The sequence below is a fragment of the Heterodontus francisci genome, chromosome 14 (assembly GCF_036365525.1).
Source record: "Heterodontus francisci isolate sHetFra1 chromosome 14, sHetFra1.hap1, whole genome shotgun sequence".
Lineage (NCBI taxonomy): Eukaryota > Metazoa > Chordata > Chondrichthyes > Heterodontiformes > Heterodontidae > Heterodontus > Heterodontus francisci.
In genome coordinates this window covers 48,809,963-48,825,690 of record NC_090384.1, presented here as the reverse complement: position 1 = coordinate 48,825,690, position 15,728 = coordinate 48,809,963, and the positions used below count along the sequence as shown (strand labels likewise).

The 15,728-nt window shown below is 45.4% G+C and overlaps 1 protein-coding gene across 4 annotated transcripts in view; it reads right to left on the bottom strand.

The window, feature by feature from the left end:
- Positions 1–15,728, bottom strand: part of dagla (diacylglycerol lipase, alpha) — a 450,361-nt gene that overhangs the window by 83,605 nt on the left and 351,028 nt on the right. For all 4 annotated transcript variants that reach the window (XM_068046193.1, XM_068046192.1, XM_068046194.1 and 1 more), the window contains 2 exons: positions 7,048–7,190; positions 2,179–2,247 (listed from right to left, as the gene is read on the bottom strand). In XM_068046193.1, the coding sequence (XP_067902294.1) occupies positions 2,179–2,247; positions 7,048–7,190 (212 nt within the window). The remainder of the gene's footprint in view (positions 1–2,178; positions 2,248–7,047; positions 7,191–15,728) is intronic.

Below are 15,728 nucleotides of genomic sequence, written 5' to 3'. Positions count from 1 at the left end.
TATTTACATACATTCAGCAACTTGCTAAAGGAGACATGACAATTTAGTTCCTATTTCCTTATGAAGGGGCGTCTCAAATATTTAGCACAATCGAGAGGGCCTCCCCACAGCCACTAGCAGATAGCCAACAGCCCCATATACTCAGTCAGGCATAGTGAAATTTGAGTTTCTGACTGGTTTACATAAATAACTCAAACAAGCACCATATTCTTTTCATTGTAAAAATGACACAATCATTAAAAACTGTAAACCGTCCAACTCCTGCTCATTTCCTTTCTAAAGCCAGGACTCAACACTAGATAAATAAGACCAAAAGCTAAACATCAGAGTTAATTGGAGAGATAATTCCACCAGGTGTTTCACATTGTCATGCAGGCCCCCACCAGCCAAGGATGAGGCATTATTAATTTCGCCACATGGACATTAAATTTCAAATTGTTGCTGGGAAGAACTGAAGGCCTGTTACAAGGACTGCCAGACTTTGACTGGAAAAAAGGCATTTGCATTTTAACAGACAGTGCTTGAAAGGACAAGACAATCCACAAAGCCAGAAGTGGTACACCAGTTACTACCCTGCTGGCCAACTTGGGGAGTTTTAAATTGTAGAGTCAGTGTTTGAACTGGCAGAAAGCTGTTTGCTCCTGGATTGAAAAGACCTCTATTGGCTGGCTCGCCACAGCCTCTCCTGTCTGCTCCCAACTCTTTCACACAAGCCTCTGAATCCAGTGAAGACACATAAACCTCGAGAAAAAAGTCTCCTACAGTGAACAAGGTTTAAGAAGAATACTGTGTCCCAACAAAAAGCAAGATTTTATTTATTTTAGAGATACAGCACTGAAACAGGCCCTTCGGCCCACCGAGTCTGTGCCGACCATCAACCACCCATTTATACTAATCCTACATTAATCCCATATTCTTACCACATCCCCAGAATTCCCCTACCACCTACCTATACTAGGGGCAATTTATAATGGCCAATTTACCTATCAACCTGCAAGACTTTGGCTGTGGGAGGAAACTGGTGCACCCGTCGAAAACCCACGCAGACACAGGGAGAACTTGCAAACTCCGCACAGGCAGTACCCAGAATTGAACCCGGGTCGCTGGAGCTGTGAGGCTGCAGTGCTAACCACTGCACTGCCCCTACAGTCAAGGACTCTTCATATGAATTAGTACCCGAAGCCTATCACCAAAAGTTTAGAACCCTCAAGAAGCAAGCTAATCAAACTTATCAGGAGTTTGAAAGTAAGTAAGTAAGTAGCTGGCTTTTGACCAGTGGCTGAGGGCTCTTAAAGTAAAACTCAGCTATGAGAATCTCAGACAAGTAATTCTGTTAGAGGAATTTGAACACTCTCTCCCACCCTCCAGAAAGACACATGTCGAGGAGCAGTGGGTTCAGAGAGCCCAGCAAGTGGCCACTCTGGTTGATGAGTTTGCTTTAAGTTATAAGTCAGTTTCGCAGGGGAGAACCTTTCCTAATATAAAAGCAAAATACTGCAGATGCTGGAAATCCAAAATAAAAACAAGAAATGCTGGAAATACTCAGCAGGTCAGGCAGCATCTGTGGAGAGAGAAGCAGAGTTAACGTTTCAGGTCAGTGATCCTTCATCAGAACCTTTCCTAGTCAATCTCACAAATCCGAAAAGGAAAAAGTGTGAGAAGGTGATAGGAACCCAAGCTGTGCTGGGAGAGAAAGCAAAGCAGGGAACATAGGGGGCATGCTGGTGTGGGTGTGTAGTGTATCCGTAGGCGTTAGCCAGATTAGAGTTTATGTTTAATAAAATTTCACTTTTCTTCTTTAAACCTGAGAAAGCCTGTTGTGTTGGTTTCTTTGCCTTATAATTGGAAAGTGGCGAACAAGAATTCACCAAGGGGGAGCTAAAAAAAAAGGTGTGTTTAAAATTTAAACCCTGTTAGAATAAGACCAGGTGAAGGCTGGAAGAAAACCCTCGACCTCTTTCTCACCTGGTCATAAGATCCAGAACATCGTAACACAAACTGAAAAATCAATAAAAAACAATTAAAATAAAGCTGGTTCATGCAAAACTAAGCCTTGACATCTGCAAAACTTCTGGCAGAGAATCAAGATTGTAAATAGTGAAAAAGCACAGAATTAAGGTTCCAAAGTATTAGAATGGATTCAGCAAGTGATAAAGTTAATTATAATTTTCAACTTGCCTGGGTACCAGATCCTTCCCTAAGATAACAGATGTCACAAACTCCTTAGAGTATTCCATGGCATCGGAGCTAAGGGTTAAATTAGAAGATATATTAGAAAAGAACAGTTAAACTAATAACTTTTTTTAAATGTAGGTCTGAGGTGTGATACTTCTAGTATCACCAGATCAAATACAAAATAGCAAAGCAAGGCATACTTACATAAACACGAATTTTGTTCTACATTTTCATGAAGACCAAAATTAGAGTCATTGGCCAGAATTTTACGCCCTCCCCCACCCCCCAAAGAGTGGGAAAGTGGCGAGGGGGAGGGGAGCATAAAATGGAGCAGGAGACTCGGGGGGCCCTTCCTGACCTGATCCTGCCTCCACAGCCATTTTACGTATGGCGGCCGCGTAAAATGGCGCTCCCTCCCCAGGCCAATCAAGGCCCTTAAGTGGCCACTTAAGAGCCTCCGCTCGCCGCCATAGGGATTTTAAGGTGGGCATCCCAGGTCTGAGAAAAACCACCTGACAAAAGCAGGTGGCTCTCTGGCGGCCTGCGGGGGTGCCCTCATGATTGGGGACCCTGTGCCCGATGGAGAGCCGCCCTCGTTGTCCCAACCACCCTCATCACCCACCACCATCCCCCCAATCGACTACCCTTACCTCACCGAGTCCCGACCGATCACCCTCGATGAGGCAACAAAAACTTACCTTGGTTCTGAGGCTCCCCGACATCATCTTCTTGGGGCTGGGCTGCAGTCCCAGCAATGGCAACCTCTCCCAGTGGTGCTGCTGGGACGAAGATCTGCCAGCCTGATTGGCTGGCAGCTCCATTAGGCGGGACTTGTTGCCTCAAGCGGGTGGAAGTCCCACCTCAGAACAATTAAAGGCCGGGAAACTGCAAAATGTGGGTCGGATCCCCAGGCCAAGTGGAAGCGGGTTCACCACCAACTTTTCAGTCAGTGGACGGCTCCCGCCCGCCGAGGGAAAATCCTGGCCAGTCATTTTTGAAACAGGAAGAGGCCATTCAGCCCATCCAGTCCATGCCAGCTCTCCATACAGCTATTCAGTCAGTCCCATTCCCCCTCTCTTCTTCCCTCCTCCTCCTCCAAAGATAATGATTCTCGCTGGGATGTGATTCCATGGGCACCAATGCCCCTCAAGTAACCTGACGAAGTAACCATTCTTTACTTGTGAGTTTAGACAGTAGGTATCAACAGACTAATTGATCTTGGGATGATCACTGTGAACCCCAAAGCTGTCCTCACCCAAAATCTAAATAAGGACATTCCAACAGGATTGGTGGTTTAGAATTCTTCCCTGATCCAGACATACTGAAGTCAAATTATAATGTCTGAAAGAGTAACCCAAGTATAATGGAGCACAGACCAAGACTGGAACATTCGAGTCTATAAGGCTCAATACTATACCAAGTGTTGGCTTTATGCGCAAAGTTAAGGAGAAGTCAATAATATTTTAATATACACTTACCATTGTGTTCTACCCCTGTAATATTTTTGCTGTATTTTGATAAAAAGCTAACAAATTTTAAAAAGTAAATTAAACCAATCCAATTAATATTGATTAGCTCAGAAAATACCACAACCAATAGAAGCATGATTAGTTCTTTTAAATATATCCTTAAATAAATCTCTATCACATTGAAGGCCATGTCCATTGGTATTAATTGGAACTCAACTGGTATGCCAATTAACCAAATCCTTGTTTTATGATTTTTGTGCATCTTGTGCAAATTTTGACGAGTGATGATAATTCTAGAAAACAAAGTACTTTCCATGTTAGGTACTCAACGTCAGTACCCAGCACTCTCTGGTCAAGTGCCTTCTACACTGCCCAAAAAATGTGCTTTAGCCCCAACAGCAGTACAGCATCTTCAACTGCACCATGTTTTCCATTCTCCATATTTATCCTGTGGTCAGTTCCAGGTGGATTTTGAATTCTGGTCTCAAAGTTGAAAGACTAATGCCTAATCCATTCACCACCTCAATTTCCTGAGCCAATTATTCGATTAATTAAACTCTTCTTGAATGAGCTGAAATTTTTCTGTGATATAGAAATTTGTATCAAATCTCTGTTATTTTAACAGATTTGTTAACTCATTTAAAATAAACTTGTGGGTGTCCTGTGCCTATTATTCTACAGTTGCATTTAAATTGCTTGTCCCAATGAAAGTCTAATTACTGCATGCAAACAAAACACAAAGTCATTCAGAATTTAACTGTTTGGTCAGGGAACTTTGCAGAATGGAATGTGTTAGTCAATTTCAGACTGCAGCTCAGAAGTACCACTTTGCATCTATAAAATCTCCATACGCTGACATAGTGGGCTGTATTTTCATTATGGAGGGGGGAAACAGGAACGTGGGTCTTGTTTTGGGTCAAAAACCTGCCTCCTATGGGGAGCTGATTCAGATTGCAACTTTCAAATGGGTGAGCCCTTGATTGGTATGGAGCCAGGTTTCCTGCCCTTTTACAGCCAGTGGGAGTGAAAAAGACACTGGGTCAGATCAAGTGTGGGGCTCATGTAGACTTCCACGGCAGCCATCATTGAGGCTGCTGCTTGCCCTGAGGGAGATATCTGCCTTCCACAGAACCAGAGGGAAGTGAAATGTCACAGGGGAGCTGGAGGACTGGCACTAGCGGCAGGGCAGACTCTCGCTTCATCGATGCCCACCTGGATCTAATGCTGCAGGCCATTAGGGAGAGAAGGATGGCTCTCTTCCCAAAAGGTCGGAGGAGGAGGCCACCTTGTCGTGCAGCAGGGACACCTCTCTGTTCAGTTTTATCCCCCTCTTCCCCCTCCTCTCTTACCTCTTGCTCCTCCCCCAGTGAGCTGTCACCTTCCAGGGCCTCACTGTCCTCAAGATCCACACTTCTCTGGACGGCCATGCAATGACAGCACAGCAGACTACCACAATGACCAAGAACGTTCCACGAGGAGGGCATTGGAGGACAACACCCAACTGATCCAAGCACCAGAATCGCATCTTTAGAAACCCAATGGCCTGCTCAATGGTTGGCCTACTGAGCAGGTGGCATTGCTTGTTTTGCCTCTGTGCCTCTATCTGGGGCTGCTATAGATGGGTCAGTGGCCATCTCTTCAAGGGATTTCCCTTGACCCCTTGGATCCATCCATGCACTTTAGGGGATGGAGTGAAGTACCAAGGCAGCCAAGACTGGCGGAGGATGAAGGAGTCTTGGCAGCTGCCAGGAAAGTGAGTGCACACATAGAAGATGATCTTGTTGTGGTTGCATACCAGTTGGGCGGTGGGAGTGATAGCCCTTCCTGTTGATGGATCTCACTGGCCGGTCACTGGGCTCCTTGATGGCCACTTGGGCGCAAGCGATGATGCCCTGCACCTGGGGGAATCCAGCAATGAAGGCTGAACCCAATGCGCTCTGTGCCAGCGCAGGCCCATGTCTGTCAAAGTGGGTGCAGTCCCTGCCCTCCTGAATATGGTATCTGTGACCTGACTGATGGCCTAATGAGATGCCGACTGCAAGATGCTGCCTAGGTTCACAGCTGATCGCTGGAATGACCCAGTTTCAGAGAAGTTCAGGGCGATGGAGATCTTGATGGCTGCAGATAGGGGACTGCCACGGGGACCTCAGATCATTGTGGATCAGAGCACACAGGACCAAGACCATCTGCATGGATTGGCGCAGCTTCCTATGGCACTCTGTCATTTGCAGGTAGCTGACTCTTGGGCTGTGCACCCGACCTTTGTCCCCTTGCAGCCCCCCACTCTGCTCTTCTGGCCTCCTGCTGACCAGGAGGTTGGATCTGCCGCAGCTCATTCTGGCTGCTCTGTCCAATGTCAGAGTAGTCTGTTCCCATCTGAACTCCCTCAACTGGGCTTTGAATGTTCACTAGGCTTTACCTTGCCAAACCCAGCTGCCAGTGGACTCAAGTTTCCTGCTACTAACCAATGAGAAATGTAACTCTTTCAGCTGAAGCAATATCTACACTGAGGCACATCTGAAGCAGCTGAGCTTTATTTGCTGCCTCTGCTTTATTTCATTCATCCCTTCCCATAGCCCACACTGTTCACATCTTCACAACCCTGCTGTATTCCCGCCATGGCGTCTTTCCCGTTCCCAGCCATCAAAAGCTGTGAACTGATACTGACAAACCTGTTAATGAATTCTTTAATGATCTCAACAGATAATTAATTGGAGGTGTACACCCAACCCGTTTCCTCGCTGCTGGCATCCTTTTAAAAATGGTGCCACGTTCCAGAGACAGCAGGTCCGAGTGCTGACTTCCGTGTACGTGATCTTTAAATCACGCTCGCCTCCATTCCCACACTCAGCAGGCATTGAAAATCATGCCCAGTGTTTTTAATATATTAGCTTCTCCAACATTGTAAGTCAGATGCTACGTTGTTCAAATTACATCATTCTGTTGATAAGGTGCTGCTGTGTCCCTTTAAGACTACAACTGTTAAGTCAACAGAAGTTTAAATCCAGAGTTTAATAGCTTAGGGACAGGATTTTGCAAATTGGAATGTTACCATCTATTTCAGGTTTCAGCCCAAAGGTGCCCTGTATTTGTAGTAAATTGTAATGTGTACAGTGAAAGCCTTTTTAACTATTTTAAAGATAGATGATGTGTTTAACAAAAATAGTTCAGACACATTTCAGCCCATATGTGGTTTAAACCATATCACAATTGATTAAACTACTCAGTTACTCTATAAAATACAAAATTGAAACAAGTCATTAATACAGTGAGAAGAAACAACATCAATCTGTGACAATGTTTTTACCCATCTTAGATGTGTTCATGTGATTACTAACTCTGGTGCAGTTTTCTATAATCTAGATTATATAAGGTCTACATGTAACATAATATATGCACTTACCTAAGAAGTCCCCCAGGTGGAGAGTAAGCATAACAATGTAGAGTAGGGTACTGTGGCCTGAGCAGGAAAGAAAGAATAGCTGCAGTTCCAGCTCCTAAAGAATGTCCAACCACGATTAATCCATAATGCTTGGTCCCTTTTCCCTGGTGGTAAATAAGGGAAGCATAAAGACAAGTAATACTTGTTCGAGTCTTCCTTTCTGGCTTTACTGTTTCCTGCATTCATAAACGACACATGCTCACAAACTTGTTCTTCTGTAATTATAATAGATGGTTATGTGTGAGTTGCAACTACTTAATCAAGTAATTCAAATAATATTAAGTACCTTTTACTGTTAAAATTGCCTGGTTTCCCACCTTCCATACCCATTGGCTGACAGACAAAATAAAATAACTATTAGACCTTAGCTCAGACTATATGCCAGCAGACAGAATTATTTAACATTAGGCAAATAAATTAATGATATTCAGTACAAAAAGTGTATTTACAATAATTATAAACACTATTGTTCTCCTGGAAAGATGTTTCTCTGGTGATAGCTTCGTCATAAAATTGGTCTTTGAAATACATTTACTCACTTCTAATATGGCAAATGCTAACGTAGGTCCCCTGATTTAGCTCAATCTGTCTGTTAATGAGCTGAAGGCAAGCAAAGAAAATCCCATAATAGGGAGCTCCAACCAGAAAGCTGTCCACAGAGTTATTGACCCTGCAGGCTTTAAAGGGCACTATATAATAGTCTGATACCAATGATTCTCTATTTAGCAGAAATTAGCAAAGTAAGCAACAATTGCTTGACAGGAACCAGTCACACATGCACATTAATGCTTTTAGTCTACATTACTGCAACATATATTCTTGTAGCTCTCAGTCAACAGTAACCAATAATTAGTCCTGTGTCTGCTGTGACCAGCAAAGAAGAATCTAATAAATATAACACAACAATTCTTTTTTCTTCCCCCTGCCCCCCCAGTAACCAAGTCAACCTGAAGTAAATATCTCGTCAGCAGTCCCAGAATCCCACACATAAACACAGGCAAGTAACTTATCTACAGCCCAAAAAAGGTTACAGTACTTCCACTATATGTTGGTAATGGGTCTACTGTTCATTCTCATGTTACTACAATTCAAGAATGTGCACTCAAGCCATGTACATGCTCTGAGCCTTGGGGAGGGGGAAGAAATCTATATTTTAACTTTAAAAAGGAATGGTAATGGATAAGGTTTCAGTACACTGTATTCTTCATTTATCTCCATAAAATAAAGATTTGTCCTAACCGCTAGAATGGATATATTGATTTAAATAACATGCTTGTAATCTAATGGGGACTTGATATTTTGAGTCTCCAATCATGCCCTCTACCGATCTGGTGACACACATTCTAGAGCCACACTACTGGCTTTGATGGGGAATAATGTTTTGCATGTCTTGATGCACCAATCACCCAGTGGCAAAATATGCAGCAACACTTTATTTCAAAGAGTACTTCCCCAACTTTCTTCTCGCCAATTTTCTCTCATGTTCCTTCTGTTGTTAAGTCATTCACTCTTAGCCAGGTATGGGTCCATGTACCTTGTCGAAGTGGCCATTCTTCATGTGCAACCCTCAACAATAATCGGATCACCACAGTCAAGCTGAATCACAACTTCATCCAATAACCCTCCAGTAGGAGTCCATGGATAACAATAATGCATGGCAGCCATGATCAATTTTCCCCTTGCTGGCCCACAGCATTTGTTTGGAGTGTTATTCCTTGATTACTTGACCAAAGCACCATACACTCTTCTTTCTCTTCTTCTTTGGCCTCCTTGTCTCGAGAGACAATGGGTAAGTGTCTGGAGGTGGTCAGTGGTTTGTGAAGCAGCGCCTGGAGTGGCTATAAAGTCCAATTCGAGAGTGACAGACTCTTCCACAGGCGCTGCAGATAAAATTGGTTGCCGAGCCTGTTACACAGTTGGCTCTTAGCTTGTGCTTCTGTCTTTTTTTCTGCCAACTGCTAAGTCTCTTCAACTTGCCACACTTTAGCCACGCCTTTAAGGCTGTCCGCCAGCTCTGACGATCACTGGTAACTGACTCCCAAGACAATGATCAATGTCACAGGACCTCATGTCACGTTTGCAGACGTCTTTAAAGCAGAGACATGGACAGCCGGTGGGTCTGATACCAATGACGAGCTCGCTGTACAATGCATCCTTGGGGATTCTGCCATCTTCCATGCGGTTCACATGGCCAAGCCATCTCAAGGGCCGCTGGCTCAGTAGGATGTATATGCTGGGCATGTTGGCTGCCTCAAGGACTTCTGTGTTGGAGATACGGTCCTGCCACCTGATGCCAAGGATTCTCCAGAGGCAGCGAAGATGGAATGAATTGAGACGTCGCTCTTGGCTGACATACGTTGTCCAGGCCTCGCTGCCGTAGAGCAATGTACTGAGGACACAGGCTTGATACACTCGGACTTTTGTGTTCCGTGTCAGTGCGCCATTTTCCCACACCCTCTTGACCAGTCTGGACATAGCAGTGGAAGCCTTTCCCATGCGTTTGTTGATTTCTGCATTGTGAGACAGGTTACTGGTGATAGTTGAGCCTAGGTAGGTGAACCCCTGAACCACGTCCAGAGCGTGATTGCCGATATTGATGGATGGAGCATTTCTGACATCCTGTCCCATGATGTTCATTTTCTTGAGGCTGATGGTTAGGCCAAATTCATTGCAGGCAGCCGCAATCCTGTCGATGAGTCTCTGCAGACACTCTTCTGTGTGGGATGTTAATGCAGCATCGTCAGCAAAGAGGAGTTCCCTGATGAGGACTTTTCACACTTTGGTCTTTGCTCTTAGACGGGCAAGGTTGAACAACCTGCCATCTGATCTTGTGTGGAGGAAAATTCCTGCTTCTGAAGACTTGAACGCATGTGAAAGCAGCTGGGAGAAGATAGGAATATGGGATTAATGTAGGATTAGTATAAATGGGTGGTTGATGGTCGGCACAAACTCAGCGGGCCGAAGGGCCTGTTTCAGTGCTGTATCTCTAAATAAATAAAAAAAATAAATAAAGAAGATGATCCCAAACAGTGTAGGAGCGAGAACACAGCTCTGTTTCATGCCACTCAGGGTTGGAAAGGGGTCTGATGAGGCGCCGCTATTTTTTTTTAAAGAGATACAGCACTGAAACAGGCCCTTCAGCCCACCGAGTCTGTGCCGACCATCAACCACCCATTTATACTAATCCTACATTAATCCCATATTCCTACCACATCCCGACCTGTCCCTATATTTCCCTACCACCTACCTACACTAGGGGCAATTTATAATGGCCAATTAACCTATCAACCTGCAAGTCTTTGGCATGTGGGAGGAAACCGGAGCACCCGGAGGAAACCCACGCAGACACAGGGAGAACTTGCAAAGTCCACACAGGCAGTACCCAGAATTGAACCCGGGTCGCTGGAGCTGTGAGGCTGCGGTGCTAACCACTGCGCCACTGTGTTGAATTGTGCCTTTCATATTGTCATGGAATGAGGTGATGATACTTAGTAGCTTTGGTGGGCATCCAATCTTTTCTAGTAGTCTGAAGAGACCATGTCTGCTGACGAGGTCAAAGGCTTTGGTGAGATCAATGAAAGCAACGTAGAGGGGCATCTGTTGTTCACGACATTTCTCCTGTAACTGGCAAAGGGAGAACAGCACGTCAATGGTGGATCTCTCTGCTCGAAAGCCACACTGTGCCTCAGGGTAGACACGCTCAGCCAGCTTCTGGAGCCTGTTTAAAGCGACTCGAGCAAAGTCTTTCCCCACTATGCTGAGCAGGGAGATTCCACGGTAGTTGTTGCAGTCACCGCAGTCACCCTTGTTCTTATAGAGGGTGATGATATTGGCATCGCACATGTCCTGTGGTACTGCTCCCTCATCCCAGCACAGGCAAAGCAGTTCGTAGAGTGCTGAAAGTATAGCAGGCTTGGCACTCTTGATGATTTCAGGGGTAATGCCGTCCTTCCCAGGGGCTTTTCTACTGGCTAGAGAATCAATGGCATCACTGAGTTCCGATTTTGTTGGCTGTTTGTCCAGCTCATCCATGACAGGCAGAGACTGGGCTGCATTGAGGGCGGTCTCAGTGACGACATTTTCCCTGGAGTACAGTTCTAGGTAGTGTTCCACCCAGCGGTCCATTTGCTTGTGTTGGTCAGTGATTGTGTCCCCTGATTTAGACTTGAGGGGGGGGGGGGCGATCTTCCTGATGGTTGGCTCAAAAGCTCTCTTAATGCCATCATACATTCCTCTGATGTTTCCGGTGTCGGAGGCCAGCTGAATACGAATGCATAGGTGTTGCCAGTAGTCATCTGCCCTGCGCCTGGCTATTCTTTGTGCAGCGCTTCTGGCTGCTTTAAGTGCGACAGATGTTAACTCGCTGGGGGCTTTTTTGTAGTTCAACAATGCAATGTCGGAGTGTTTTGAAGGGCTTTTTCAAGTGAATTTAGAAACTCATGTAACAGCTGTGGATAAGACATTCTGCTAGTGTTGATGGGCGGGCGGCCCTTCTGCTTGGAGTGATGCAGCTTCTTTGGTTTGAGTCTAACCTTGCTGTACACCAGGGAGTGGTTGGTCTCGCAGTCCGCACTGTGGAAGCTGCGTGTGATTTGAACGCTGTTTAAGGAGGCTTGCCTTGTGACGATGAGGTCCAGCTGGTGCCAACGACGTGATCTTGGGCGCCTCCAAGAAACCTGGTGACAGGGTTTAGTATGAAAGAACGAGTTGGTGATGCAGAGGTTGTGATAGGTACACAACTGAAGCAGTCTCTGTCCATTCCCATTCGTCCTTCCAATGCCATAGCGCCCTAGGCAGGAGAGCCATAAGTCATGGTCGGCCCCAACCCTGGCATTAAAGTCCTCCAGCAGGAACAGATGTTCGGTATTGGGGATGCTACTAATGATATTATGGAGTTCCTCGTAGAACTGGTCTTTAACTTCAGGTGGGGAGCAGAGTGTTGGAGCATAGATGCTGAGTAGGTGCACTGGACCAGAGGCAGTGAGCAGTCGGATGGACAGTATGCGTTCTGAGCCATTTGAGGGTGTCTCCATCATACTGAGCAAGGAATTTCTGATGGCGAAGCCCACTGCATGCTGTCATGGTTCTTCAGGATCCCTACCCTACCAGAAGAAGGTGTAGTCTTGCTCTCAGAGATCCGCTCGCAGGGAGGCATGTCTCCTGAAGTGCTACAATGTCCACATTGAATCTACTGAGCTCGTTGTTAATGATGGCGGTCTTCCGAGAATCGTTGATTTGTGTAGGGTCTTCCGACAGGCCAGGACACACAGTTCTGACATTCCAACTTGCAAAACGAAGGGCTGGTACCTTCTTTGCTTTTTTGTCGTGCTGTTTGGTGCACTGTTACAGTCCACTTGTCGGGCAGTGACCCTGAGCTCCAAGCACCCATTGAAGGAGGTGGACTGTGGCGTGACAGAACCTTACTGACCGGGGGCTGCCCAGTTTGAGGCGGGCGATAGCTGCCCAGTAAGATGTGATGACCTCTCCCACCGACATAGGCACCCGTGGCGCCCAATCTCTACGCCAATTGAGCTGGGCTTATAACCTGCAACTGCTGCCTTACGTGCTGTTTTGGTCGCTGTGAGGCGACTATGGAGTGACCTCTCCATGGCGCATGCCTGGGCGGATGTATGGAGGTTGAGTTGCCCAAGCGTCAAAACCCCCCTCTCGGCCTTCCTGGTGGGGTCCATAGGAGGGCAGAGCACGACATTTAGCACCAGTATGGCTGCAGGAACTGCCGGAAACATGCCAAAGGTGACACATGACCGCCTTCAGGGTTCCGCTCCGGATTTTCTGTTAGGTTTTACTCCCTTAGCCTTGGTCTCTCCCTAGACGCCCACAAGGCAGTACACTATTCCCAAGGATATGCGATGTCTTTCCAGGACTCTGCCCTCATTATTCTGCAAATGGTAAAAGTAGGTTCCTGGTTGCTATGTTCTCTGATTTTCTCCTCTGATTTCTGGGGGGAGAACAGCGCTGATACAATCCTGATGACACAACTAAAATTAGGAACTTGCCTTTCTGGAGGGCACTGACTTGAACTCAGACCACACTATTCCATGATACAGCATCTAAACCTTGTGAGTTGTTACTCGTATTATTATTGCAATCTGTAACACACTCTGCTTCATTAAAGTTATCAAAGCAAATTGCACTGGTTAAGGACTACTGCATTTAACAATGCAAAAACCAATGGAAGACCTTCCAAAGCCATTGTCTTCGGTCCTGCTCCAAACAGAACCTTAGCCACCAACTCCATCCCTCTTCCTGGTCACTGTCTGAAACGGAACCAGATCGCTCACTACCTTGATGTCCTATTTGACCCGGGGATGAACTTCCGAACACATACTTACACCAAGATTGCCTACCGCCAACTTCATCATATTGACCGTTTCCACCTCAGCTCATCTGCCTTTACTACCTCTAGATTATTCTATGCTTTCCTGGACAGCCTCCCATCTTCTACCCTCAATAAACTTAAGCTGCCCATATCCTAACTCAAACGAAGTCCTGTTCACTCATCACCTCTGTTCTCACCAACATATATTGGCTCCCGGTCTGGCAGTGGCTTGATTTTAAAATACTCCTTGTTTTAAAATCTCTTCAATGCCTAGCCCTTCCAATCTCCATAACCTCCTGCAGCCCTACAACCTTCCAAGATCTCTGACCCCCTTCAATTCTGGCCTCTTGCACGTCCCCGATTTTAATAGCTGCACCATTAGCATCCGTGCCTTCAGCTGCCTGGGCCTCAATCTCTGGAATTCCCTTCCTATACCTCTCCGCCTCTCTACCTCTCCTTTATGGCGCTCCTTAAAACCTATCTTTTTGATCAAGTTTTTGGCTACCTGTCCTAATATCTCCTTATGTGGCTTGATAACATATTTTGTTTGATAACACTCCTGTGGTGCTTTGGAATGTTTTGTTGCATTAAAAGTTCTATAATTAATGCATGCTGAGTTGTCATTAAAAGCTTAACACAACTGTGGGTACAAAAAGAAATGGCAACACTGACAGCAAGTGGCAGTAGCCATTTGCCTTTGGTACCTTGCCTACTGAGAGAAAAAACAAAATTACCTTGCAGAGTTGTTCCCTGCTTCTAGAGGCAATTTTTGCTTTATTCTATCGGGGAAGTGGCGTCGCTGGCTCTGCCAGCGTTTATTGCCCTTGAGAAGGTGGTGGTGAGCTGCCTTCCTGAACCCCTGTAGTCCATGTGGGGTAGGTACACCAACAGTGCTGTTAGGAAGGGAGTTTCAGGATTTTGACCTAACAACAGTGAAGGAACTGCAATATAGTTCCAGGTCAGGATGGTATGTGGCTTGGAGGGGAACTTGCATGTGGTAATGTTCCCATGCATCTGCTGCCCCTGCCCTTCTAGGTGGAAGAGGTCACGGGTTTGGAAGGTGCTGTCAAAGGAGGCTTGGTGAGTTGCTACAGTTTATTCATACTACAACCCTGCCTCCAAAAGCAGCACTGTTAAAAACAATCAAACTTGGATTTATATAGCAACCCTCATGTCCTCAGCAGCCCCGAAACTCTTAATAGCCAATTAATAGGTATATTTCCGATTGTTCTGTAGACAGATACAGCAGCTAATTTGCACAAATCAGTCCCCACAAACAAAGGAAATACATCTCCTATTAATGTATTTTGATGGTGTTATTGAGGGAAGAATATTGGCCAGAGCACAGAGCGCTTTCTTTCTGAATACTGTCATTGGAACTTTTGCATCCACCAGAAAAGGCAGACAAGGCCTTGAGTTAGCATCTCATCTGAAAGACGGAATATATTTAGGATTTAAAATATCTAGTCTTTTAAATACCAGCTTTGAAGGTAGATACTTCTATTTCTACAATAAAACTGTTGACAGCATTTCCATACACCACAGGACAATGCTCACTTAAATTTGGTCTGCACAGGAAAAGCAATTCCCATTGCCTGTCTTGGTCAGTCTCCTCTCCACAGATTCAAGCAGTTAATTTCAGGAATTAACAGATGTTCATGGTTCTGATAGGTGCTGTTTTTCAGCTGATCACAAGATCTACATAAGAGATTTGGATGAAGGTGGTCCTTCAATTCAGTTGATCTTATCCTTCGAGAATCTCAGCTGTTTAAAATCTTAACTGAAGATGCCATCTCTGATGATGCAGCACATCTCAGTACTAAACTGGACTGTTAGCCTAGAATATCTGCTCAAACCTTGATGTCGGGTTCTTTTTGACTCATTGGCAAGAGTACTACCAAATTAATTAAGAACATTTATCAAGTGCTGTATCATGTCTCTCAATAGCATCTCAAAATACTTCACATACAATGATTTATCTTCAAGTGTTGTGACTGTTACATAGGCGAACATGCATAGCAAGTTCCCTGAAACAGCAATATTAATATATATATATTTTTTAAAGAGATACAGCACTGAAACAGCCCGAGTCTGTGCCGACCAACAACCACCCATTTATACTAACCCTACAGTAATCCCATATTCCCTATCACCTATCTACACTAGGGGCAATTTATAATGGCCAATTTACCTATCACCTGCAAGTCTTTTGGCTGTGGGAGGAAACCGCAGCACCTGGGGAAAACCCACGCAGACACAGGGAGAACTTGCAAACTCCGCACAGGCAGTACCCAGAATCGAA